At 39.2% G+C, this 27,476-nt stretch overlaps 2 protein-coding genes across 5 annotated transcripts in view; one reads left to right on the forward strand and one right to left on the reverse strand.

Annotated features, from left to right (window-relative positions):
* LOC101160549 (mitogen-activated protein kinase kinase kinase 12) overlaps positions 1-13,962 on the forward strand; it is a 29,729-nt gene extending 15,767 nt beyond the window's left edge. For 3 of the 4 annotated variants that reach the window (XM_023954887.1, XM_023954888.1, XM_011474862.3), the window contains 12 exons: positions 789-972; positions 1,092-1,283; positions 1,682-1,840; positions 3,863-4,021; positions 4,183-4,291; positions 7,722-7,831; positions 8,271-8,387; positions 9,268-9,405; positions 9,658-10,369; positions 10,871-10,938; positions 11,983-12,283; positions 12,388-13,962. In XM_023954887.1, the coding sequence (XP_023810655.1) occupies positions 789-972; positions 1,092-1,283; positions 1,682-1,840; positions 3,863-4,021; positions 4,183-4,291; positions 7,722-7,831; positions 8,271-8,387; positions 9,268-9,405; positions 9,658-10,369; positions 10,871-10,938; positions 11,983-12,283; positions 12,388-12,477 (2,339 nt within the window). In that variant the 3' untranslated portion in view covers positions 12,478-13,962. The remainder of the gene's footprint in view (positions 1-788; positions 973-1,091; positions 1,284-1,681; positions 1,841-3,862; positions 4,022-4,182; positions 4,292-7,721; positions 7,832-8,270; positions 8,388-9,267; positions 9,406-9,657; positions 10,370-10,870; positions 10,939-11,982; positions 12,284-12,387) is intronic. The other variant, XM_004068673.4, reaches the window with a different exon arrangement.
* A 53-nt stretch (positions 13,963-14,015) lies between these two features.
* On the reverse strand, positions 14,016-27,476 carry pcbp2 (poly(rC) binding protein 2). Its single transcript, XM_004068674.4, has 13 exons — positions 27,141-27,476; positions 25,830-25,960; positions 25,180-25,203; positions 25,055-25,087; positions 24,450-24,566; positions 24,236-24,367; positions 24,011-24,139; positions 22,206-22,280; positions 21,348-21,389; positions 19,453-19,525; positions 19,045-19,097; positions 17,964-18,133; positions 14,016-15,338 (listed from the first exon to the last, which is right to left on the reverse strand). The coding sequence occupies exons 2-13, from the start codon at positions 25,896-25,898 to the stop codon at positions 15,302-15,304; spliced, it is 954 nt and encodes a 317-aa protein (XP_004068722.1). The 5' UTR covers positions 25,899-25,960; positions 27,141-27,476; the 3' UTR covers positions 14,016-15,301.

The following is a 27,476-nucleotide window of genomic DNA, read 5'->3' on the forward strand; positions in this document are numbered from 1 at the left end:
TGTCTGTCTGCATCCACCCCTGAAGTCTTAGGTTGAGGTGAGGTTCAGCTGCAGAACAAGATAACAGCTGAGGATCTGGGTTGTTCACGTTTTTGACTGGAACATGTTTCAAGTGCCAGAATGACATATAGATATGTCAAATTTTATAAGATGCTTTTATCTTGAAACTTTTTGGCTTTTAATGTTTTAAATAATACTTTATTTTAAATCCCATTAAGTAATTAATTAATTCCCATTTTTAAATCCCCCAAAAGTTTAAAATACCATTTAAAGAAATTATTATGATTTAAAAAAGAGATTACAATTTCTTTCTACAATCGAACATCCCTACAACCCCATCTAAGATCAAACTGAACCTCAGCATCAACATTGTCTGCTATTTTATAATTGTTTTTTTAAGCTAGCATCACTGCTGCCCACTGCTTGAGATATTACTTTGACACGGGGAGGTGTCAGAATCACTAAAGTCAACAGGGGGGCCTTCGGCATCACATGCGTTTCAGCAGTTTATGCGAGCTGTCATGTTTGTTATCAAGACTTGAACGGCAAATGTCAACATTGGTTCAGTAAGAGATCCAAGTCAATCAGGCTAATGAATGTTCGTCCTCCGGGGACATTTATGACCATGCAGTATTTTAAGCATCAACACCAAAACGGTTTTGATTAACAGACTTTTTTTGAAGTAAAAGGTCATGAGTTTGCGCGAAAACTGTTAAATTATTAACTGTCTGGTGTTTCATAAACATGAATAAACTCACAGAGGGATTTGCGTCTTTGACTTTTCTCAGAGGGGTGGGAGGTCCCATTCGAGGAGATATCGGACCTGCAGTGGGTGGGCAGTGGAGCCCAAGGGGCCGTCTTTCTTGGCAAATTGCACGGACAGGAAGTGGCCGTGAAAAAAGTGCGGAACATAAAGGAGACGGACATCAAGCACCTACGGAAGCTCAAACACCCCAACATCATCACTTTCAAGTGAGGAGGATTTATCATGCAAACTTACAGTATATTAGGCCTTCAGATGGCATCAAGAGGTCAAAATTACCGACATTTGAGATGGTCTCACTCTTTCTTTTGTATTTTGATGCTTTCAGAGGTATCTGTACTCAGGCTCCCTGTTACTGCATCATCATGGAGTACTGTGCTCAGGGTCAGCTGTATGAGGTGCTGAGAGCAGGAAGGAAGATCACCCCGTCCCTGCTCATGGACTGGGCGATGGGCATCGCTGGGGGCATGAACTACCTTCATCTCCACAAGATCATCCACAGAGACCTCAAATCACCCAAGTGAGTTGGCAAAAAGACCAAAAATATTTTGTTTTCATTATTTACCTACCAAAGGTTAGGTTTACTTCCTCAATACCAGCAATGCAATTGTGTTTTCTGTAGAGGTCACGTCTAAAGCTGGATATCTCCCAGCCACTTTAGTCTACTGAACTAACTCCTTTTAGGATCTACAGAAGACATCCAGGGCTTTTCAAAGATACCAAACGTGACTACAATGAAAATTGTAGTTTTTGGTGGATATAAACAAAAGAGTTTTAATGGTCAACATATTTTTCTGGTAGTCAGGAAGTTAAGTTCTGATCTCACCTAGTCTAACTCTAAAGCTTTACAGGTCACCTAATTAAAAATGTTCATGTTTTTTAATTGTTTTCCATGTGTCAACTCAAATTTCACTCCAGCATGTTGATCACCTATGATGATGCAGTGAAGATCTCCGATTTTGGCACGTCTAAGGAGCTCAGCGACAAGAGCACCAAGATGTCTTTTGCCGGCACCGTTGCCTGGATGGCTCCTGAGGTTATCCGGAACGAGCCGGTGTCAGAGAAGGTGGATATCTGGTAGGTGTGACGCTCCTTTTGACATATCCTGTCCCAGCGCTGAACTCTTGTGATTTTGTCTTATCATCCACCAAATCAACACTGAATCTCATTAGTTGCAGTGTGGTACTGTGCAGGATAAAGGGATCCTATTCCCAGAAAATCTATTCAGTATGATGTATAATATCTCATTACTTGAAATTCTATAGGGTCTCTGCCATATCTGATGGGTTGCCCTATGTGAAGCCTCGGTCTCTCGCTGCATACTGCTTTCTTCTCTCTGCTTTACTACATCCTTCTATCAGTCCTCTTTTCTGTCCTGAAAGGAACGCTAGCTAATTTAATAATTGATCTGCCAGATGCTGCAGTGCTCAGGAGAGGCTGGAATAACCTTCCGAGCCTTTAGACGGGTTGGCCTTGAGCCAGCAGTGCTATTAGTTGGAGGGTGAAAATAGGATTAAAAAGCTCTCCATGCAGAAAGCAAAGGAAAGCCTGCCTGTGTTGTACTTTTTTTTTTGTTTTCGTTTATGTAAATCACTTAATGTTTGATAGTTAAAAAAAACTTTCAAAGAAGGATAGTCTGTTGTTAAGTGCTCTGAAATATTTTACACATTTTGCTTTGTGTTGGTGTTAGAGAGCTGGTTCAACATCAAAAAAGAATATTAGCATTGGAAAAAATGCACCAAAAATGGGGGGACACAGCCACGCAGCAAAAAAATAACATTTGATGAAGTGACTAGACTTAATTTTAAATTAAATACATATGAAAATAAGCTTTTTTCTGCCATAATATTAAATTTCTCAGTGCTAGACTTGATCTAATAATTTACAGTTTAATGATTGGACACATTTTAGCACAAGAAAAAAGTTCTAAAGTATCGGGAGTATTGGATCACTTTTATTTCAACTTAAAAGCAATAAGGAGAAGAGTTAAACATGTACATTCAGGCTGATATCTCGGAGCAGAGATCAAATCTAACCTTTTAACAGGACGGGTTGATTGCTCCATTAAACTCACCACTCCTGCCATCGATGCTTTCATTTGAGCAAAAAGAAATGATTGACATTCGTATTTCAAGTAATGTGATGAGCTGACACTAAAGAAATCCAAAATGGATTTATTTTTCATTATTAGCAGGTTTCCCCCTACTGTTGCCATGGTAACTTAGTGTCTCCGTTTCTTCTTTACATTTTTCTTCTAGCGTTTTACGGTGTAAAAAAACTACATATTTGTTGAATGTATGTTTTATGTAACTTAGATTTAAAAGCAAAAAACATTTTTTGCAATAATGCAATGCAGAAAAATTAGTAATAAATAATAGGTCCAATCAGTTATGTTTTTTTCATATAACAATGTTGTTGTCATGTATACACAAACAGTATGTATAGCCCTCTACAGTGAAAGTAACACAGAAGAATGGTACATGCCATTTTTGTTGCTTTTTCAGTTTTTTATGTTTAGGTAAAAATCTGATATGTTTTTTCACTATTTATGTTCTTAAATCAAAATGAAGCAGAAACAGCTGTTCAGTGAGAGATCCATCTAGTTTTACGTCAGTTCTTCTTTTTTTTTCCTGTGCATTTCTATATTATGAATCATAAACACAAAGATGGAGGAATTCTAAAAATATCCACACGATCGCTATCACACCCCCGCCCTGCGATTCTACATATGATGCACCTTAGATACCATTCACTGTCACCATGGTAACCCAGGGAGTCACCAGCAGCAGACTTTCCATGGTAACCCATCCTATGGACCTGCTGCATCCTAATGTGTTAAGCACAAACTAATTTTACAGCACGTTGTCAGAGTTTCTGGTAATCATTTGATATATATTCTGTGTTTTTCTACAATTGAAGTACCCATATATGCGCTTTATTTTGAATGGGTTGAAAACTCTGGAGACAATAAGATTATTCAAATACTAGAAATCTGTCACCAAACATTTTTCTTGTAGAGACACTTTCACTTAAAAAGTGACTTTAAAAAGACACTTTATCACTGCTTTCTAGAGAAAACAATGCCACATCTATCTGCAGGTCATTTGGCGTTGTGCTGTGGGAGATGTTGACAGGCGAGGTCCCTTACAAGGACGTGGACTCCTCTGCTATCATATGGGGAGTCGGCAACAACAGTCTCCAGCTTCCCGTTCCTGATAGCTGTCCAGACAGCTTCAAACTGCTGCTGAGGCAGTGCTGGTGAGGAGCGCATAGGCGGCAAACTTACTCTTTTAGAAAGATTGATGATTTTAAGAAAGTAGAATGACTAAATGTTAAACTGTATAGGCAGAAAAATGTATCAAATAAATCAAAAGATTTTCAAAATAATGTTTTAATAAATGGATATTGAAACTTTACAGGAACTGCAAACCAAGAAATAGGCCCTCGTTCAGACAGATCCTCCTCCATCTGGATATCGCATCAGCAGACATACTGTCCACCCCACAGGAAAGCTACTTTCAGTCTCAGGTAAGTGTTTTTAAAATATTAAATCCCTCATATCAGTGTTTTTTTTGTGCCTTTTCAAAATAAAGAAAGCTAGGAAAATCTGTTTGCTTTTCTTTTTGTTTTGTAGTACAGTTATTTGTACAAAAAATTAAAATTAATTTTTGAAAAATAATAAATAGAGGTGTAACAATTCATTCTAACAACGATTCAATTCATATCATAATTAGTGGTTGCTGATCCCATTCATAGTCGATAATGGTTCATTTTGAACGATCTGATTCACATCTTTAGCAAAATATTCAACAAAATAAATACCAGGGTACTGAACAATGAAGGTGAAGTTTTTCAGGTTCCTTGTATTTCTTGTAATATAATTAAGCATAAATTTAATATGTTTCCAAACTAACAAGAAAACAAGATTTCATGGCAAATCCATTTCACATTGTAGCTTCATAAAGTTCAGACCACTGTTGTTTTTCCACATCAAAATAATCCAAAGGTAATATTCTTAGAACATTCTAGCACGCTGTGTGGTCACATGATTGTGCTAAATTCAAAGTGTTTCCACACATTGGACTGGAATGATGCTTGATCATTTTTTGCTGACATCACTTGTGTGTTGTCCGCTGTGATGCAGTTGGTAGTTTGTATGTTATAGTAAGATGAACCTACTGGTGCATTAATTCAAATGGTATTTTCCAATATCAATTATGGATGGATTTCTTTCATTTCGAAAGGACTTTATAATGGTATAGGTCAATTTGATTAAGAATATGCCTTAGATTGATTTATCTGGTTGGGTCATAGAAATAAAAAGAAATGAATTGATCAAAATCGATTATTAAGACGGAGTTTTAGGGCCAGTTTACAAAAAAAATATGTTTTTTTTAATTACGACTTTTAAGTCGTAATTTTAACAGAATTTTAACAGAAATTCATAAATGTTAAATTTCGAGATTTTAAGTCGTAAATTTCCGTGTTTTTTTCTTGTAAATTTACAACTTAAAGTCTCGTAATTTAACACACTTGTGCGCACTCCTTCCTCCTACACACGCGGCGCGTTGACAGACATACACATTCTACAACACCTATATAGTTAATTCATTAGTTAGATAGGTAGTAGTTAGTTGTTACTGTTATTTCTTAATAAAGAATACTGCGTTGTAATTGTAGTATTCCTTTGCAACGCGGCCGCCGGGGTATTTTGTGTTGGGGGGGTTAACCGCCACACCGCGCCCCTTGCTGGTTCATCACCGCGGTGATCAAAAATCCCACACCGTCACAGCTCTACACATATTCACATAGCCAGAGGTTCATTTGGTACCTTACGTCATGAACCAATGCAGTAGTAAGCAGTGTTACATACGCCCCCTCCTCCAGATGAAACATCCTGTTTCAACATAAAACAATACAGAGGAAAGAAAATAGTCTGTTATAATAGCATTACAACGTTGAAAATGCCAAAAAGTGCTGCTCCTCAGACGTAAGCATCACACAAACGTGGAGATCTTGTCTTTGGTGGAGGAAGACAGGATTGAAGTGCTGCAGTTTCAGGGCTGCAGAAATCCTCCAAATCACCCATCAATAAATAAAACATTAATAAATCATAAATCAAACAAATGAATTTCCAAACATTTGGAACGTTATCAATAAACATTCAACTTACCTGTTCAATTGAGTTAAGTCGGTCTGCTGTGCGGCGTTCACTTGCTGGTCTGTATGCTCACTTCCACTTTTCTTGTAAATGTACAAGTTTTTTTCTCATAAATCTAAATCTCGTAATTTTAGTTTTTTTTTTTTTTTGGTGGCCCTAAAACTCCCTCAAAGATTATTTCTCACACCCCTAATAAAAGATGAAATGTCTCTCCCCTCAGCAACTGCTGGTGTTGTTTTGAAGCGGCTGCCATGTGTTTCCAGTCCAGCGCAGCTCCAGTTTTTCTCTCAACAAACTGTTCTCTCAATCCCAACTCTTTCTAGTTCCTGTTATTTTTCTCCTTTCTGTTTATTCCAATTAGTACATGGGTCAAACAAAGGACCTTTTTCCATCCCCCATCACCTCTTCAATTAAAAAGGAAGTGGTGTGTCTACCTGAGACTAAGTGGGGGGTGGAAGTGTGCAGTAAATGTGTTAGACCGTCTGAAACGCAGAGACCAAGGACAGACTCAGACAGCAAACTGTGGGAAACGTGTCTTTGTTGTGCCACAAACCCATTTATCACTCAAGCACACATACAGCCATTAGACACCCGTCTTCACAGACACACAAACTAAAAAAAAAAATTAGATTTTATCCGTGCAACCCTTCTTTATCCCACAAAGAGAATAAATAAACCTCCTTTGTTCTGTCCTCTTATCCTTGATCCTTCATTTCTCCCTGCTCCATTCCCCCGTAAAAAACCCTCCCCAGTTTTCTTCTCTGCCACATAATGGATTTTTCTTGTGACATTAGAAAGAAGAATTTGCTGCTGTATTGATTACTTTAATGGTAGGCAGCAAAAAGCAGAGAGGAGACATAGAAAAGTGTGCACACAGACCATTAGCCTAATAAGAAGAGGTTCTCACGCACGGCAGATACGCACACATCCACCAGATTAATTCACCTCGTAAATCTGACTTCATCTGTCCTTTGACATGACAGGAGGCAGAAAATAGCTGCCATCCTGCACCGTGCAGATGAAAAGCTTTGTGCTTAGTTTTTCGAATCCATAATCGTATTTTATTGATTTGTGTCATGTCAATTCATGTTCAGTTTTGTGTACCGAACAGTTGGCTTAGGGACAAACTGTTCCTGATGTTCAGCTAAGAGCTCTCCCAGTAACAATAAGACAAACTTGAGTCGCTACTTTATATTCCTATCAAGTAGAGAATTTGCTAATGTGATCGAGGTGAAAAAGGGCTGTTTTTTTTTTAATGATGAAAACAACTGAAAGAATTAATGTGTGATGGTTGTCTTTGGAACAAAAACTACATCTAAATAGTGCAGTGAGGACAAAAAATATCCCAGAACTACGATGGCCCTGAAGTGCAAATCACATCAACAAGTCACTCAAAGCAAAAACACATTAAAGATCACAAAGATAATTCAAATGGCTAAATAGATAATTTAAAAAAAACAAAATTACATTTCAGAAATCCGAACAAAATTTCAAAAACCAAAACATAGAAAACATTTCAGAAAGCAAAGGTGATTTGCAGGAATCAAAATGATTTCTTTCTTTCATTTAATTTTCTAACATTTAATTTTGGTTTCTGGAAGTTACTTTTGTTTTCTAAAACCATTCATTTCTATCTTGTTTCTTTTTTTTGGAATTGTGTTTTTTTTGGAATCACATATTGGTTTCTGGAATTTTGCTCTGATTTCTAAAACGTAAGGTTTCTTTTTTTATATATATATATATATATTATATGTTTTGATTTTGGAACAAACAGCTGGTTTGCTTGTGCTTCTGCAGGTGGAATGGAGAGACGAGGTGAGACACCACTTTGAGAAGATCAAGTCTGAGGGGACGTGCCTCCACAGGCTGGATGAGGAGCTCATCAAACGGCGTAGAGAGGAGCTCAGGTAGAACGAACGCTTCTCCATGTTCTCCCCTTTCAGTGAAATAAAACAGTTTCTACAAACATTTCACCTTATAATCAGGTTAAAGGAGCTCACCTGAAGGTGTTGATGTATTTGCTACATGTGTTTGGAGCAACCTTCAGAGTCCTTTTTATATAAAAGCAATCAAACTGCTGAAAACATTCTAGAAAATGCTTCCAAATAGGATTTGATCTTCATGTTGCACTGACACAGATGGAGGCTGGTTTGTATACAAAGTTTCAATCTGTTATCATATGTAAGTAAATGATCCCGCCTTTGCTCAACAGTTGCTAGGACAGACTCCGGCAACCCCGTAACTCAAAAGGAATAAAATGGATTTGGAAAATGGATGGATAAATGAAAATAAATGTCTTAAATCGTGTTTTTTTTAACTCTCTTTGTGGCTTTCTCCCCTCTGCAGACATGCTCTAGACATCCGAGAGCACTACGAACGCAAATTGGAAAGAGCCAACAACCTCTACATGGAGCTCAATGCTATCATGCTACAGCTGGAGATCAAAGAGAAAGAGCTGCTTAAGTATGTTGACACTTTGGAGAGTCTTAAGTGGTATATCCCAACAAATCGAGAGGCATTAAACAGACTAGCCCTTGACTGTTTGCATGTTTTCATTGCAGCTGCTTCTTATCCCAATAATGGAGACCTGAAATCTGAACCAAATGGGTTTTCCTTTGTGTATTGCTGTAAAAAGGCAGATTCTGAAGGCCGTGTCGCACAGCCTCTACGTACATTTTGCGCATTTTCCACATATGAAATTGAGGTCTTTTGTGATACATGTGTGATTTACCTAATTCATAAGTGTTTCTTGCATTCGTCGATGAGTGCAGATGTCCGTCAAGGGCAGACGGGTCTTAGCATGAGTTCGGTTTTGAGCTGCTTAAAATTTTTGGCTGGTTGAGAATTACATAGTTTATACGTAATATAAGTAGTTTAATACGCCATTCTTTTTTTATAGTAGTTTATACGCAATTGTTTTATTTTAAGTATTTTATACACAATTATTGTATAAATCTGTGTGATTTCTGCAAGTTGCATACGCACATTTGCTTTCCTCGACTATTCCACGTAGGTCTAATGGACTTTTCATGTATGTACCACTGATGTATACGGCGCACATATCACGTTACAATTAAGTAATTGACGCACACAGTTTGGGCCAGATTTGGCCTTTACGTTGATTTACGTGTTCTTTGCATGGTTTATTCGTTCTTCAGTGGTTTTAATGTGGTTTATTTGTGATACATCTGTGAAAATTTCACTTCTCCTCATGTATATTCACATTTGACTAGTTTTTATCCATGCAATATGTGCAAAATGTGGCTGTATGACACGGCCTTGGTGTTGTCCATTATCCATCTCAGAATACAAATAAGTCATGGTTGTGTATTTGAAACACCAGGAGGGAGCAGTCTCTGGACAAAAAATACCCCGGCTGCTTCAAGCATCACAGTTCCAGACAGTCGGCCTCCTCCAACTCAATGGAGAAGCTCATGAAGAAACGCAGCATACCCCAGAAGCTTCCTTCACACAGCAAGAGGTAAGAATGGCACAGAAGGAAGTCGGTCTGAGTTTAGGCACACATCCTCTGACTTTGACTGCAGCTGCAGGGGATCAGGGGATGAATGCATGCACGGCTATTTAACTAGTTGAAATGAAGAAAAAATACTTTAAACCTACTTTAGTGAAGTGACTGCAGCAGTTCTTTTGGAAGACTAAATACTTTACTGGCTCTTACTGAGGAAACTTTTTTTTTTTTAAATAAAATTTTTATTTAATTTTTTGTTTTCAGGCCAGATCTACTAAAGCCAGAGGTCATCCTCCCCAAACTGGACTCTTCCATGACTCAGGTCACCATTCCCAACAAAGGCTCCACATCACCTGGCCGCTCACGCCGAGGAAAACCCCGCTACAGGAAAGCCGGCAGAGGCAGCAGCGGGGATTTAGCTCAACTTAAAGCCACTCTGTCTTCGTCTTTAGCAATGATCAACGCTGCCTCCTCTATGTCCAGCAGCAAACAACGTTTAGACCCCAGCGCTGCCATTAGAGGCCTGCAGCACGACCTGCTCCTCAAGAAGATGTCTTCCTCCAGCCCCGATCTCATCTCCACCACTTTGGAGGCCGAGGGCCGGAGGAAAGGTCAGGTGAGGCCAGGGCTGGACAGAGCAGGCAGCCAGAGCGCTTCGGCTGGGCTGGAAGAGAGCAGGGTCCCCGAAGAACCAGCCGACAGGCCCAGTGTCGGTGGGGGGAATGATGACTTGGTGGAAACGCCTCTACGCAGCGACACGCCCAGTGAAGACGCAGCATCTATTCCATTCTCCAGCAGTCCGGACTCTCCCTGTGGCAGAGGAGCCACCGCTGGGAGGACGTCTGTTCTCGGGAGCACTCGCGTGTCCTACGATGGAGAGGAGAAGGAGGAAGGGACGGTGATCACCCGTTCCCCCAGAAGTCAGCGGCTGACTCCCGCAGCACTGCTCTACAGGGCAGCCGTTACCCGCAGCCAGGTGAGGCCTGCAGCGCAGGGACCGGTACTAATGTCACGAGATTCTTGTGTCTTGGGAACATCTTAACACTTCTAATGCCTTTTTGAAAACATGTCCAAACTCATAAGTCAAAGTGGAAAGATCAAAAGTATTGTAAAGTTAGACCTTTGGATTTTACTGTTGTTTTTTAATGTTGTGGTCTGCAGTCTACCATGAGGAGCCGTTCATTCTTACAGAAACAGTTCTACAGAAAACACAAAGTTTTGAATGTCACTTTTGTTGTTTTCTGGTTGTCTGTTTTTTGCTGCCGCAAACAAAAAGAATTTCCCCATCGTGGGATTAATAAAGTCTTTCTAATCTAACAAAGAACTGCCTCCATTTGGCAGGAATATTAGGATTTATTTTCTCTGAAGGTTACTCACAAAAGACAAAGCAAAAATGTGACACTTAAAGATACTTATTCAGAGATATGGTTTATCTGAGAAGTGCTCACTGAAGCACACTTCATTCATCTGTCCACAGAGACGTGGAGTGTCATCGGAGGAAGAGGAGGGAGAAGCGGACAGTGAAGTGGAGGCGCCACGGAGACGGTAACAAGACTTCAATATATATATAATTATACATAAGGATGCATAGTAGTTTAATATAGTGATCATCATTTTTGGTTTACACACAATATAGAGTAGGAAACGCACATGTCAGTTCGGACTGTGAACATTTTCTCTCTGTAAGTTTACCAATCACATTGGCTGATTAAAGTGACAGAGGGATGAAACCAACTTGCCTATTAGCATTGTTCATACAAAATTAAACATGAAGCTTTCAAAAAGTCTTTAGTTTTGTCATTTTTGGAGTTTTGCCTGATTTTTGTTTTTACATTTATCACATAGTTTTGACTTTTTCTTTGCTTTTTTTGTGGATTTATACGTTTTTATTTTGTCTCTATACTTGATCTTTTGCTATAAAACATAAAAGCAGTTAGATCTCAAATTTTTGGTGATTTTTTAGGTAAAAATGTGGCAAAATTTACTTCTCGGAATAGTGTTTTTTCGACAGTTTCACATAATGTGTTGAATCTTTATGAATATAATCAAAAATATATCTGTAAAAGAAGATAAAAGATAAATATCAAGCATTTCCACAAACAAATTTTTATGGATAAATTAATAGAGCAAATTATAAAGTAGGAAAATGGCAAAATGTAATTTTTTTGTGTACAAAAAACATTTTGAGTCCAAAACGGAAAGTGATGTGGAACTCAAAATGTTCCTGGTTCTTCTATTTATTAACTTTTTATGATACCTCTGAGTTATCCTTTAAGTATAAAGATGTCCTTAATAAATACATTATCATGTCATTTGTATTTAGTAATGCACACACTCAGTTGAAGGATGACTCTGCTCTTCACTTAAAGACTGCGAGTGGAGTCTTAAAGCACAATTATTGCCCTGATGCATCAACATCACAGCATCCTCATAGTAAAGCAAATCATTTTTCATGATGGTTAATGTGCCATAAAAGCTCCTGTTCGTGCTTACGCTTTAGAAGGCATAATCTTTAGCATGAAAATTGATGTTGTTGCAGAAATTAACTATAACATTTTTAACCTCCTGAACCCACACGTTTGTCTGCAGGCGACCTGTGGGCATCCCCAAATGTCAGTCCCTGTCAACCTTTAGCTCAGAGAACTTGTCCGTGTCCGACGGAGAGGAGGGCAACACCACCGACCACTCCCACAGCGGCACGCCTGACGTGGTGAGCACCAACACGGACGAGCGTCTGGATGACAAAAGTGACGACCTGCTGTCTCAGGGCTCAGAGATTCCTGCCGACCCGTCTGACCCGGCCCAGCTGGCCTCTGATGGGTTATCCGAAAAGGAAGCTGCTCTACAACGGGTGAAGACACAGCTGGCTTCGGACGAACAGAATCATGAGGTGGGTAAAAACAGAAACAAAATAGTGGTAGAAATATTTCATTAGTTGTTTACAAATGCTCCAACGCGGTGAGACTCACCCAGCTCATGCTTTTCCCCCCAAAGCAGTGCCTGTATGACGACTCGGACTGCGACAGCACAGAGCTGGACCACTCATGTGGCGCAGAGCCCAGCCAACCTCCAACCAACTGGTGAAATCAAGCAGCTGAACGCCACTGACATTTGTAAAGTGACAAAATCAGAAGTTTTAATCCGTTACAGTGAGAAAAGGAGATGTTTTTAAAAACTATAGAAAGGAAGAATGCAGTTTCCTTCAATTCAACTTACCTGAATCACTTGCAGAGCCAATAGAGCAACCTGGGACTTCTCCATAGCAACAGACCCTGCTTTTTTTACGCCTTCAGAGAAAACTTCAAAGACTATTACCTGTTTAACGTCTCTTGTACTCTTACTTTTGCTTAATTTTGTATTTTTAGTGTCCATGCTGTCATCTTATTTATATTAAGTCTATGAAAATGTAATTTTTTTTGGAGGGGGGAGCTGTTTTTCATATTTTACTTTTTAAATTTTTTTTAAATATTCTTGTTTTTTCAGTCTTAACCTCTGTTCTAAAATATATGCACTATTCTATTCATTTAGAACAAATTTCATGGATAATGTTTACATACATTTTCAAATTGTTTGCTATTATTTAAACCTTTTTTGTTTTTATATTTCTGTGTTTTAATTTTGTAAAAATGTCAAACTAACAACTGTTTTTCAATGAGATTGTGTCATTGAAGGTGCTGACAGTTTCCTCTAGGTGGCACTGTTCTATATAAACCTCTTTGAAGCTTATGGTAGTGGAATGTAACTTTAGCTGCTTTTTATGTTCAAGCCTCAAAAAGAAAAAAAAACTTTTTAAAGAACAAAAGAGGAAGATGTAAAGAAAGAAAGCAATATGTCTTTGCTCATTCCACTGCTGGGTTTTGGGTTTGCAGACGGGCTTCCCTCCCGCATTCATCTTCTGTTGTTTTTTTAAAACCTTGATGTCTTTATTTTGTTAATTTATTAATCTATATATTACCTTAAGTTACCGGAAAGTTCTAAATCACTTGGTGCAAATACTTTTAATATTTGAATTACTATGAGAACAAGAAAAAAAGGCTAGTTGAATGACTGAAGGCACAACATCTAATAAATTATAAAAAGCAACATTTCACAGGCATTGGTGAATTTCTGTGAAGTTTTTTTTTATCCTAAGCATAACAATTATGGCATTTTATGGATTTTTTTCCTGCAATGATTTGACAACTTTTGTAAATTAAGTGAACACTTAATATCATGGAACCTATTTTCTGCTAATTTAAAAAAAAAAAAATACTTTGTCCTCATCACAAGAGATCACTTTTTAATATAATTTCTTTATGGATTTCCATCCTGGAGGACTGATAAACTTTGGTGCTGATGTCTTTGAGGCCCTAAAATCTTTCTGAGTTGTGTCTTTAAGTTTTGTGTCCCACAATAGTGTTGCCAAAAAGCAGAACTACTGCCCTCTAGTGTTTTCAGCACAGAGGTACACATTTTATTTATTGTGCCGTTTAAATTTAAATGTTGACTTTTTTTTTACTGCATCTCAACTGTACAATAAATATATTTAAGAAATGATTTAAATTAAAAGACTAATTGCAAAAATCCCAACTTTTGTCTGCAGTTATTTGAAGAAAAAAAAACACTATTTGAGACATAGTTTGAGCATTACACATCTTTATTTCTGCATTTTTTAAACAATGTTGTGGCACCCAGATCTACAGTCTCAAAATCGTGCACAAAAGTTTTTCTTACCTGGAAATAAAATTAAAGAAAAAACAAACTTTAGCAAAGCAAAGAGCAGGAATCTAGTGTTAACTCACAACCCTCTCTTTGACTCGTTCCAGAGCATTCATGGTTTCATTTCTAACACATTTATCAACAAATCAGCGTCCAGGAGTCGATTCCCCCCTTTGGTAGTTTTAAAAAAAATTCCTCGATTTAAAACAAATAATCCAACTTTTTTTTGTTTTAGTATATATATATATATTTATATATATGTCTATACAAAAAAAGCGAGGATGACCCTCCGCTTCCGATCCTTTGCCCTGAGCCCAAATCCCCCAAATCCTCCCATACGAGCAAAATATCAACACATGAACTTAGGACCAGGAAGAAGGAGGAAAAAAAACACAAAAAAAAAATAAACGGAATGACATGTAAAGGAGAAGTGACATGCGTTTTAATACATATTCCAAATAATGGAAACGAATTCCTCAGAGTGTTAGAACATTTGTCATGATCAAATATATTCAGTGAGAGTGCATATACAGCTACGTATTCTCATCAGTGGCGTGAGTGTTATCCAGACGACGAGCACTTCATTGGAAACCACAGCAAAGGGAGGATTGCTGTTGATCTTTATAGCAAAGGGTTATGGACAGAGAGAGAGGACTGACTGACTGACTGACTGACTGGCTGGTGGAATCAGGAGCAAACAAAACCAACAAAATAAAAAGCCGGGGAACCAAAATCCAGAATAAAACCATTACTCTGGTCTCATTTTTATTATACATTAGCTTTTTTTTCCCACTTTTTTGTTTTTAAGAAAAATCCTGACTGTTCAGAACTAAAACTAAATGCCTATCAGAGTTTTTCAAGCCTACTCTGGCAAAGAAAGACTAAAGGGAAAGAGAGCGAAATATTTTTAAAAAATATATATAATTAAAAAAAAACAAAAGCTAACAATTCAATTAAAAAGCTCCACCTCTGCTCAGAAAGGAGATTAAAAACCCAATTCTTTGTCTTTTTCTGACTAAAACCAAACCGATAGAAAATAAATAATGAACTGATCAGATCAGTGCCGGCAGACACTATTTATTTAAAAAAAAAAAAAAAAATGAGGAAGAGGCGGTATAATATATAATCTTTGAAGATGAATAAGTTGCATTGGCTGCTTTATGTTAGCCGATGAGATAACATTGTGATTTAGTGCAGATGCAGTGTCCTATCAGTTGGCTGACAGTCCTGTGGCCTCAGAGGAGAGCCTGGAGAAACAGAGACACCCAGAGAGCAGGAGAGGAGGGCATGCAGTCAGACAGAAGAGAAACATCAATGTCACGTTAGAATAACACTCTTCCTGACCAGGTCAATGATGTTCAGGCACAAACAAACATACACTTACACAAAAGATCATTCATTGACTGTTTAAAAATGAACACTTCATACCATGACACTGCGAACATTTGTGGACGTGTTTGACCCTATTTTAAAGATCCACTGTGATGACAATTGTCTTTTTAACATGTTCTTGTGGCATTTTTCTGATGATGGAGGGACATATATAAATAAAATTCAGCTTTAAATTGCATTTCTGAGTATTTCTTTATTCAAATAAAAAGTACCCTATTCAAAGGCAAGTATGATACACCGCCCTGTTATTAAACCTTTGGCTAAATCCAAGGTCAACTGAAGACGCTATGTATAAAATAAGCCAATTGTGATTATTTGTCTAGTTACTCAATTATTTAAGACTATGATAAAATATCTTGTCAGAATTCCCACCTTAATCCCTAACTACTAAAAAACTATACAGTCCGGGATTATGTTGTGACCTAGATTTTAAAAGCAATTGGGACATCAGGCTCTCTACTTTCTTTTTTTTTTTTTAATCAAGTTAAAATCGGATTAATATGAGCGTGTTGCGACGATCATTTAAGAATCCACTGTCTTCTGAAGATAAAAACATTGATGGTTTATCAGAAAAATACATTTAAATACATTTTTTGTTAAAAATTGTTCAGACGCAATGCATTGTGGTCTATATTCGCCAATCTAGTGAGCATCGATGCACACTGGTTTTTCGCAGAGACTTCGGTGAAATTTCTAGGGCACTCGATTTTGCCATTGCACTACAAAATGGCAAACGCACTTTATAGTGCGCTAAGTAGTGAGTGGTGATGGAATTCGGACACAACCTTAGACACATTTTTTGAGCTCTATTTGAATAAAAAAAATGAAGAAAGTGGTTTTAAAACTGTTTTAAAAGGGAGCAATTTCAATATACCGATAAATGTTAATTTTATGTTGAATTTAATGCTTGTCTGGAAAGAGTGATCAGATTTTTTAATGTTTTCTGGTGAACAAACAAAGAAAGGGGAATTATAGCTTCACAAAAAACGCATTGTATTTCTAAAGTGGACACAATTTCTGACTACATATGAACTGTTTTAATACTTTAATAGAATTCTTTCCAATTCAAATCTTTTTTTTTTATCAACATGACCTAAAGGATGATTTAGAAATCTTAATACCTGAGGGGAGAATTTTATTTATTCAAATTTGTGTTTCCGTGCGTAACCAACCATAAAAAATTCAAAGTTTGGTTAGTAAGCTAAGCAAACGTCACCTAAAGGACATCTTAAAGAGAGCTGCTTCCTGAGCAGAGCTTCCTTGAGGAGAAAAGAAAACCCTTCTGGTGAAATTTTCCTTCTGTCTGCATCATTATCCATCCAAAAATATAACACCCACAGCTTAAACCAAGATACCAAGATTATACAAATATGGCATTAATCACTTGAGTTGCTTTGTAAGGGGGGGCTGCCCTCTGTAACAAGCGTGGCACAGCCAGATACAAAGCCAGTGCAGGTAGGAGGGAGGAGCACGGCCAGCACTTCAGTGGGAGACGCATGACTCGTTAGTAATGGGAGAGCCTTCGCCTTTTAGACTTGGAGCCTAACTCTGGGGTGACTTGGGGCTCTGTGGGAACTGGGTGGGGGGGGTTACTGGCCCCGCTGACAACATGGAGGGCCAGAAGAGGCAGAGGCTTCAGACTGAGCAGACTTGACACACAGGCAGGTGAGCTGGGGAGCAGGGAATCAGTGGAGGAGGAAGGAGAAGAGGAGGAGGAGGAAGAGGGGGGAAGAGGCGGCCCTGGAGCCAACAAGGACAGAGGTATGGAGACTGTGGGGGGCACCACACAGGAGGATGAAGAGGAGGAGGAGGTAGCAGCAGAGGAGGTGGTGGTGGTAGAAGTAGTAGTAGTAGTAGAGGTGGAGGGAGGGCACAAGCTGCTCTGTTCGGGGTTCAAGGAAGAGGAGGAGGAGGAGGAGGAAGGAGGAGGAGGAGGTTTAGAGCACTCTACACTGTAGAAAGAGAGACAAGGAGAGAGGGACAACACAGTCGGGATGGGTCACAGGGCAGCCTGGTGAGCAAAGGATTATGGGAGGTGAGGGGGTAAAAGTGGGATGGGGTCCGGCGAACAGAAATCACTTGGAAGAAGGGGGGGTGGGGGTGGAACCAAAAGGCAAAACCCTAATGTATTAAAAAATGAAAATAAAATGAAAAAAAAAGGGGGGGGGGGGGTTATAATTCTTCCTGCTGTAATGGTTTAATGCAAAAAGAAGGGACTGGAAATGTGGAATAAGTACAAACTCATCTCAAATACGGTAAAAACAAAGAAAATTTTTAAAGAAACTCTAAAACATCAGGCCTTGTTGCTGGGTAAAAGTTCAAAGGATTCAAATTCCTGATAACTCTCTTTCTATGAATTATGAGCAGCACATAGAAAAGCTCACTTTAGGAGTAAATCTAGACCTTTGACCTGATTCTGTTAAACCTGTGGTGAGTTGTGGACCTGTGTGCATCGGTTGAACTTCTTTGTTCCATCTCACCTGGCATTGATGAGGTACTCTGCCAGACTGATGCTGGCAGGTGAACCCGTGATGGTGACCTGGCGGTCGGTGGATCCATCCACTGGATTTGCGATCTTAATCTGGGCACCAGACATTTGCCTGATCTCGTTGATCTTGGCTCCTTGGCGCCCAATGATGCATCCAATGAGCTGAGATGAAGAACAAGATATTCATTCTAACAAATAAATAAGACTTTTTCTGCTGCTCTATGTAATGGTTGGTTTTGGCGTCCTTTAAGGTCAATTACCTGCAACCCTCACAATGAAGAATTCCAACTGTCTGTCAGTGCAGTAAAGCATTTCTATGTAATCGACACACAAATATTTACTATTTTACTAGAACATTATTTATTAGGGAACTTTTTACTGTGTAATATTATAGTAGGTTTACTTCAAAATGATTGGAACACACCCCCACCATAGTTGTACATTATGAATGTGGAAACATGATCATGAACACTGAAGCTACGTTCACGTTGCCCTCAGCAGCACGTGTTTCAACGGCCACTTCCAACGAAAAAGTCTACGTAACCCTGCGTAAATGCGCATTTCGGGCTCCGCAGTCAAAACTCGCGTTAAAAGTTAAACAAGGTTCAAGTCCCAACTATTTGAAAATTGATCATGGAGGAGAAATGAATAATTGTGTTTTTTTGGCCGGCTGGAATTATATGACGCAGAGTCTTCCATCTATCGGAATAGAACTGTGTAGGAAAAACCTGGAGCAAGATTCATGAGATTTACACTGCTTGGACATTTCACACCAAGCCTCTTCCCACTGTAGGTGCGGACATGCGCTGGTAAACAGTAGCAAGAGAAGAAGAAGCCCCTCCCTGCTTGTCCAATGTAAACACCATGGGCTACATTCTCCTTCAACAACCCACATTTAGCACGTTCTTGAATGTGGGTGACATGCCCAGGGTGTCCGTAGCTTAATGGTTAAGATGTCTCAATAAAAAGAGCCATTGGTAAAACCCAAAATAGCACATGCTTCAACTTGAAATAATCTGTTTTTTTTCTTTGGTGATTATCAATTATTTCAAGTCCATAAGAGTTTCACTTACATCATTTGGAATGGTCATCTCATGAGAACTCGTCTGAGCAGAAGCATCTATCCCTGAGGAGTATGAAAACAATACATTTACTGTAGTAAACAACAGATCCAGTAGATCTTTACTGGTATAAAGGCTGCAGGTTTTTAGGTTATTGATCATTTTTTCCATTTGCTTCCATTTGTTTTCAGCATAGATGCATCGCTGGATCGAATGAAACAGATTCTTTATCCAAAGATCCTGATCGGAAGGAAAATAAACTTTACTGTAAAGCACTGTTTGTTTTACAGCTTATTTGAAAATGTTTATTTCTTATAAAAGTAAAGTTTTCCACGCAGCATTGTTGGATGTAGCTTGAGGATGTGTTTATATGTGTAGAATGCAGCGATGAAAACTCGTGGGGGCTGCTGCGTTTCCTACCAGTGAAGCCCTGGTTGCTTGGTGCGATGGGGAAAGGACTCTGCTGCATGGCCAGCTGGTGGAGCTTGGTGAGCTGGGGAGAAACAGCAGCAGAGGAAGACTGTGAGAGGGGGGCGGGGCCAAACAGAGGGATGAAGCCACAAGACGAGGAAAGTTCACAGCGAGAACATACACAAACACACACATGACCAAAGGGGACTTTGTGTGGTAAAAGATGTCCACTCCTGCAGCATGCATCTAGAACAGTGGTGGGCCCAGTCATGCTAGTTTTATTTTTTAAATATCCCCTGTTCTGGTATGTTTCGATAGGCTGGAGCGCTGATCTGGGTAAAAAGCCAAGAGTAGGGCATGGTTAACGAGAAAACATGTAGACCACTGTCCCCTTGAGGCCTGGAACGGCCCACCCTTGATCTAGAGCAGTGGGTGGGGAACTCCAGGTCTCAAGGGTCTCCAAGGTCGGTATCTTGGAAAGCAAGCAGGAATGCGCCCACCCCAGATCTAGAGAATGGATCCAGTCATGGATCTACTCGCATTCCAGAATCTGCATTCCACATTCCAGATCTAGAGAATAGATCCAGTCATGGAGTCTGCTGCATAGGTTGCAATGGAACATTGCAATGGAATATCACACTAGGTTTGCAGCTCACGCTCACTTGATTGAATTGAATTGGAATACTAATAAATACTACAAAACAGTATTTTTGCTATGACTGTATTTCTGAATGGATCAGCATCAGTAGTGTGCAGGAAACAGCGGATCCCAACTTCAGACATAAAAATAGCTTAAATTTCTAAAAATCTGATAAATACAAACTTTTATTCACCTTTCATTTTCCATTTGTTCTCCATCAACTTTAAGTCTAAATGACTTTTCCTGTGTTCTACCATTATCTGCCCACACTCTTAACTAAAACTCAATTTGTCATGATTCATGTTTCTTTAACTCCACTGAGAACGTTCACAAAAGATGTTAGTAATAAAAAAAAATCTGTGATATTCAGTTTATTGTTAGAAATATCAGCAGTGGCCCAAGCTATTGACTCTTATATTGCATAAAGAATAAGAAAAATGTAGGATGTTTTAAGTAAAGACTGTGTGTTAAGGTACCTTAACTTAAAAACACAGAAAATTCATTTTAAAGTCTATTAAAATCTGTTCAAATAGTTCATTTCAACAACGTGACACCTTTTTTTTATTCATTAAAACTATATGTCTTTGTATAGGCTTATGTTTATTTTATTTTGAAAGATTTCAAATAAAGAAAAGCAAGAATAAGATCAACAGTGTTAAACAGAAAATGGAGCTGCAGAACCAGCTGAAGAGAAAATGTGTTTAGCTGACGTCCGACACGGTGAGACATCATTTAACCACAGAATAAGAAGTGGCGAGAAAAAATGAATGAAACGCATTAACACTGGAGTCTGGACAGCTTGCGTTTTTAGGGAGGAGCCGTAGCGACTTGGGGCTTGCTATCCCTCCGCCGGTAGGGTGAGCCACGTCGTGATGTGGCGCGGAGGACAAACGCATCTCTTCATCGGTGTGCTCTGAAGCATGGAAGTTTGCATTTAAATGCAAGGACTAGATAGTCCTGCACTTGATCGTTTTTTAGCAGTTAAGGATCAGGGAAGGAAGTTGGACATAGCCCCTGTTTTTTCCATCTCTCCACTTGGTCAGTGATATGGTCAGGGAGATAATAGGGTGAAGCCGTATTGGCAAGAAAATGTTGATCTTGAAACTTTTTAAAAATGATTTTAAGTAAACAGAACAACCTAAACTAAAGCAAGTCTGTAAATGAGCATGTTAGATAGAACATGGACAGCACACATTATGGAACTTAATTATAGCCGGCAGTGATGGGGTCGGATTTGGAAGGTGAAAATGTTGACTGCACTTACATCTGGCTGCGGAATCGCATGCTGACCCTGAACAGCGTATGCCTGAAACAAACAAACAAAAAGGTTTCAAACATCTCACACTTTGTTTGTTTGCGTAGCTTCTGTCAGTCTTACTATTCAAGACAATAAGTTAAAGCAGCTTGTATACAGATAACATCTTAAACTGACATATACTACACACAAAAAAAACATAGAGGAATCCATGGAGACAAAATACTAAGAGAACTGTTGGAGAAATAAAGCTAAATGTTGAAGAAAAAAAACATTTATTAAAAATAAAAGGCTTTGCCATGTTAATCAACAAGCACATGGAGACACTTTTATTCTTACAAAAAATTAATGTTTGTTCCATTATGTCAACAATTATAAATTGTTGACATAATGGAACAAAGTGCAGAAAAATAAACAAACCTGCAGTATTTTAAACCCTTCCAGATTAAACTTCAGGAACAGTCAGAAAATCATGATCTAGCCACTTCCTGCACCAACTTTGATGTAAATATTGCTGGAAGTTGTTAATTGGTTCCCTTTGTCATCAGGGATTTCCAGAGCTCATTTATCTTTAAGGGGAGCACAGCTTTAATGTTCAGGAGACGGCTTCTTCTGTTGCTTTTTTTTGGTTTCGTTTCAGTCAAACTACTGAAGCCGAGTGTATTAGTTTGATCCCTTAATTCACACACCAAAGTGGTAACAATTAGAAAGAAGGGTGCCTTAAAACCACAAAATCGGAAATATGTGAAGCAATGTTTGCAAATGTAACCATTTTTTAGTGTTCTAACCAGCTTTCTGTCTGTTTTGTGAAAAAAATTCTAATCCTCCAAGATGATCAACGTATTGAAGCTTCCTTGTAGTGTTTACCTGTCCACCTGCGAAGATGACAGGCGATCCTGAAGGCTTGGGTCGGTAAGGTATAGTGACACCCTTAGGGGGAGACTGTGTAGACAAATGCAACAATAAAGAGAAAAAAAAAACACTGAAAACTAAAAGTATTTAGTTTCAACACCTATTGTGGTGACAATTACCATATTTTCACAACCATAGGGCGCATAGGTTTCTAGGGCGCAGTTTCAGTTATGGGTGATTTTTCCATATTTGACACATACAAAAGGCGCACCGGGTTTTAGGGCGCGGGCACGTTAACACATACCGGTAAAACATGCATGCTAACGTGTGTTTTTTAAAAAGGCAGCGGTTGTGATTTTAATTTTTCACAAATCAATCAACATCCAAAATCCATCAAAGTCCTCCTCTTCTGTATGCCTTCTGTTTGCCTAAATTTCTATCAAACACGCCAGGTTCCCTTTCGTCATTGTCAGAGTCGGTCTCCTGCCGTGCGGCTCCTCATTACTGATGCCGGCTTGTGCGAAAGTTCAAAGAAAGGTGCAAACAGACACGTTAGCCCAAGCATCCACTCACAGATTGTGGCGTAACTCGCCCGGCGCTGCCTCACAGTCTTAGTAAAACTGTGTTTGCCATTCGTCAATCATCGCTCCCACATCGTTCGCAACCTTACTTTGAACGCCCTGTTCACACTAATGTCCAGTGGTTTGAGCTCCTTCGTCAAGCCTCCCGAAATGACAGCAAGCTCCGAGTTCATTTGCTTCACTTGTATTTGGGCGCGCATGGAGTCACAGATTAACAGAGACGGTGGGGAAAACCATCTGGTCTCTTTACGTAAACCTCACTCAGCCACTCTTTCATTTTATCCTCATCCATCCAGCCCTTTCCATTGGCCTTAACAAATGACTCTGGCTGGAAACTTTAGGTAGAGTCTTCCTCTTAAAATGACCAGTTTCTGTCCATTAGCATGGCAGCCAAGCACAACAGTAAAAGCTGACTTCTCCTGCCCCGTTGTGAGTGTCGCTACCGTGCCGGTGCCCTTCTTCTCGACATTGTGGTGATGTGGCTGAGCTGGATGTGGTTGTCTGCGATCTTTCCCCTGCAGTGTAAGTGGAGGATGAACAGCTTTTCATTGTAATCCGCTGGAAGTTGCTGTGCCACCGTAGTCCTTGCCCGGATGGAAAGATCACGGTGTTTCATAAAACGAAAGCACCAAGACAGATCTCCTAGAAAATGTTCAATTTTAATTTCCTCTGCGAGCGTTACTGCCTTCAATCAAATGGTGACTTTAAAGACGCTTCTCCCAGCGGTTCTCTGATCGTTCATCCACCTATTCTTGTTTCCGCGGAAACTCAGCTGCGTCTTCCTGACTTGGCGGAGAGCGTTTCCCAGCTTCCTCTACTTGCGAACCATGGATTCATTCATGTTGAATTCTCTGGCAGCTGCTCGGTTCCCATGTTCTTCCGCGTAGCTGATAGCTTGCAGTTTAAACTGTGCTTCATAAGCGTTTCTCTTTGCATGTGGCATTTCTTTAAGGTTTCCAAAACGACGATGTTCTACATAATGCACATACCTCCACTTTTGTACTATTCGGGGGAGGGGTGTCTTCTTTCACGTCCTCACTTACCGCTCTCATGTTGTCCTCTCCTATGTCCTCTTTACCGAAGTCACACAACAACACATTAGGTGCACAGCACTATAGGCCGCTCCGTACATTATGAAGAAAATGTATGTCTTTCAAGTGCGCCTTATGGTCGTGAAAATACGATATATTATTAGAATTGATGCTGTAACTTCTTTTCTGTGCTTTTTCAGCCACTTACCTCAAGCATCACCACACAGATCTGCTTTACGCACTCAATTATTGACTGCGGAGTCCCGGCAATGGTGATGGCTCGCTCTGTGGAGTTAGGGAGCATATCTCCTGCCACTTGGACCTGAGCACCGGTAGACTGGAAAACACAAATAGACGTGTCAGAAATCACGGTAACCGTCAAAAAGACCGCCTGTGTGAGGTTTTAGCTGACACGTTGTGGACCAGGCGTTACCTCTCGAATTTCTTTGATCTTGCAGCCACCTTTTCCGATGAGGGAGCCGCACTGGCTGGCGGGCACCACAATGCGGAGAGTCACTGGTGGTTTGCTGGTAGCTGTGCTGTTTGTCATAGAGCTGCTTATGTCCTGAAAAGGAAAATAAACTTGAATAGTGTTGGGGGATTTTTTTTACGCCTTCTACTTATCTCTGTTCACAAGCAGAACCAACCTCTTCCAACTTCTCGATGATCATGGAAAAGGCTTTAAAAATGGCTGTGGTTGGGCCAGCCAGAGTGATGATCCTCTCGGGACAGTTGCCCTCAGAGATGTTGATGCGTGCCCCACTCTAGAGACAAAACAACAGTGATGAGACAAATTTCAACAGTCTGGGAAAATTTGACAGAAAGAGTTGAGGTTACAGTATTCCCTCTTTATCCCAGTCTGAAAATAACCCAAGTTAGGTGAAGTAGATGTTTTAAGGCTGTAAAACTCCTCACTACACACTTCATAAACTCTTCTCAGACAGACACCCAAATTTTTACACTTTTCTCTTTTGCTTAAACTCTTGATATTCGAACCTTTGTAGAAAAATTCGTTCAAGTGATAAAGAATTAAAACAAAAATCTGATTGCGGTTGAAGATTTCTGTAGATTCATCAAGCTGAACGCATTCTGTACAAGACAAGGCGAACCGTGGAGATTGATTGATAATGTCTACAGCCAATCAGGACACAGAACACATAGCACTGTATGAAATATATGGTGAGGGAAAATTATACTTGATATACTACTGAAATAGACCATAATTACAATCCCTTAGTGGGAAGAAACTTACCTCTTCTCTCATTTTCTTCACAGATTCCCCTTTCTAGTCAAAAAAACACAAGAACACACATTTTTTATTGAAGTCAAACAACTGCTAAAAAAAAAAAAATATTGCATATAGTATAATAATTGTACCTTTCCGATAATACTTCCGACTTCCTAATAGAAGAAAAAAAAAGAAACGTTAGATTTCCTTCTCTTGCCAAAGCTCAAAAAGACATTAAAACTGTTGGAAAATTGATTTTAAACATTTGTGGACACAAAGAAACCTTTACAAGCAATATGAAGAAGCAGAGAAAAAAAAACCTGTTTAAAAAAGCTCTCACTTATGAGATTTGAGATTGCGTTTTTTTTCTCCCGCTCCTGATCTATCACGATTTGAATAAAGAAATAGTCTGGGAAAAGGTTTTCATCTTAAATTCTTTTATGCTTTCTTCATCATGCGAAAAATGCTACAAGAACGTGTTAAAAACACAGAAAACATTTTTCATCAGAGTGGGTCTTTAATTCCTTTCTAAAAGCTTGGCTATGGTTAAGTAAGAATTTGAAAGAGAGAGGAGATATTAGAAATTTGGTCACATGCATTCAAAATCAACTAAAAAATGAATAAAATTAAATTAAAAAAATCACTGTAAATTTGAAGATTTGTTCTCAAATCAAAGATCTTTATTATTTAGCAAATGTCTGTCTTTTTCTTTGTGGCTTTTCTTCATGAACCCTCAGAGCAATATATATCTATTTTCCACAAGACATTTTTTTAGGAAGCAGCTGACAGATGACCTCACCTTTCCATGCATGAGTAGCCTAATGGTAAGTGTGACATTGAGTCCTCCTTCAATCACACCGGAGTCCATAACTGCACCTTCGAGTGTAGCCTGCAGCACACAACTGGGGTTCTTTGGTCACTAAAATGAAGCTATGGAGCAAAAACAAACAACATTCTAGGGTCATATTTTCAATCAACCTGAGAAATATCTGCTCCCAGCGCAATGATCCTGCAGACAGATGTGTCTGAACTACAAAATCAGACTTAAAAAGCAACAAAACGTGAAACTTAAGGTTTTGCAATACTATGCAATCAATAAAGTACCCATATAGCTAAAAATGTAGAAGATGGCTGTCCTCAGCCTAAAGCAGGTTGTCACACAAAATAAGTAGCACAACCACAGATGTATACTGAGCCAAAATGGCATCTATGCATAAATATGACATGGATTAATAGTAATTATAGTTACTAATAAATAACAAGTACTATGATGTGCAAAAGAATTTTTACTAAAAAAAAAAAATAAGAAGCCGAGTGAAAGTTTTTCCTCTTAAAAGGGTAAAGTATGATGCAGTGTAACTAGTAAAATAACTGGTTATCTAGTAGTACAATCACCTGTGTTACAGTACAGCTAATGCAAAAGTTGGGGCTTAGATCGTGACAATAAAAATACGATTTCATTAACTACAGGCAGTTCAGCCTATAATTGAAATACGTCTCTATTAGGAAAATTAACAAAAGACTAAAAAAAGTGATTCAGCGTTGAACTACTATGGCATAAGAACATATGGTCGTGTCTATGTATGACGCTCTCATCATTATCTTGAAGCAAGTTTCTTTTAAGTCAGCAACACGATTAGATGGTTTAAATAAAACAATAATCAGCTTTTCCCTCTTTGCAAAGTTTGTGCTCCTGTGTCACTTAAATAGTTCGATCTTTCTGGCAGTCTGTTAGCCTTTTTTAGCCTAGAGGTTGCCCTGAAAATGAATGGAGCATGTGTGCGATTGTTAGCAAAGCTAGTTAGCTTTATTTGCCAATACTATTAACGCTTAATGGGACGAATTTAGTTTTCGTGAAACCACGTTTATGAACGATCTTTAACAAATTCCACGAGCTACTGAAAGAACTTTAACAAAAAAATACGCCGGTAAAGACTACAGACCAAAGCTGCGAATAATAAATTAGCCACATCACAGTGAACAGACTGCGTGCTCATCATTGTGCGGCCTGCTAGCATGTAGCCACAGCTAGCTCCTAGGCGCGTTTTCTTTTCGTTACTTCTGACTAGAACAAATGCTGAAAAGTACAGAACATCAAAACCGAACTCACCTGATTCGAACCCTAATATGTGATCGGGGGAAGGGTTGGGGTTGTGAGGGTAGAAGGGGAGAGGTTCGGGAGGGTAGAAACCCAGGGGGAGAGTTTAGAAAGGACTCGGGGAAGAGGGAAGAGTGATGTGAGATCGAGCTCCACTCCTTTACACAAAGACAACAAAACTACAACCTCTGAACTTTCCTCTCACACCCATCACAAACCCCCACCCCGATCGGATGTTTCCCTAAAAGCCTCGCTGAAATTCTTCCACCATTTGATGTTTTACGTGGCAGGTCACAAGAAAGCACATCATTAGTAGAAGAAAAAGGTTTCGATGGTTTCAGAAAAAAC

This window comes from Oryzias latipes, chromosome 5, assembly GCF_002234675.1.
Source record: "Oryzias latipes chromosome 5, ASM223467v1".
NCBI lineage: Eukaryota > Metazoa > Chordata > Actinopteri > Beloniformes > Adrianichthyidae > Oryzias > Oryzias latipes.

Excerpts from the sequence above, each read along its gene's own strand:
- pcbp2 (XM_004068674.4), bottom strand. The coding sequence starts at position 25,898 with ATGGACTCCGGTGTGATTGAAGGAGGACTCAATGTCACACTTACCATT. Across the intron at positions 24,140-24,235 it reads AGATCAAAGAAATTCGAGAG|TCTACCGGTGCTCAGGTCCA; the intron begins GTAACGCCTGGT and ends TGTGTTTTCCAG. Across the intron at positions 18,134-19,044 it reads AGATGACCATTCCAAATGAT|CTCATTGGATGCATCATTGG; the intron begins GTAAGTGAAACT and ends TCTTCATCTCAG.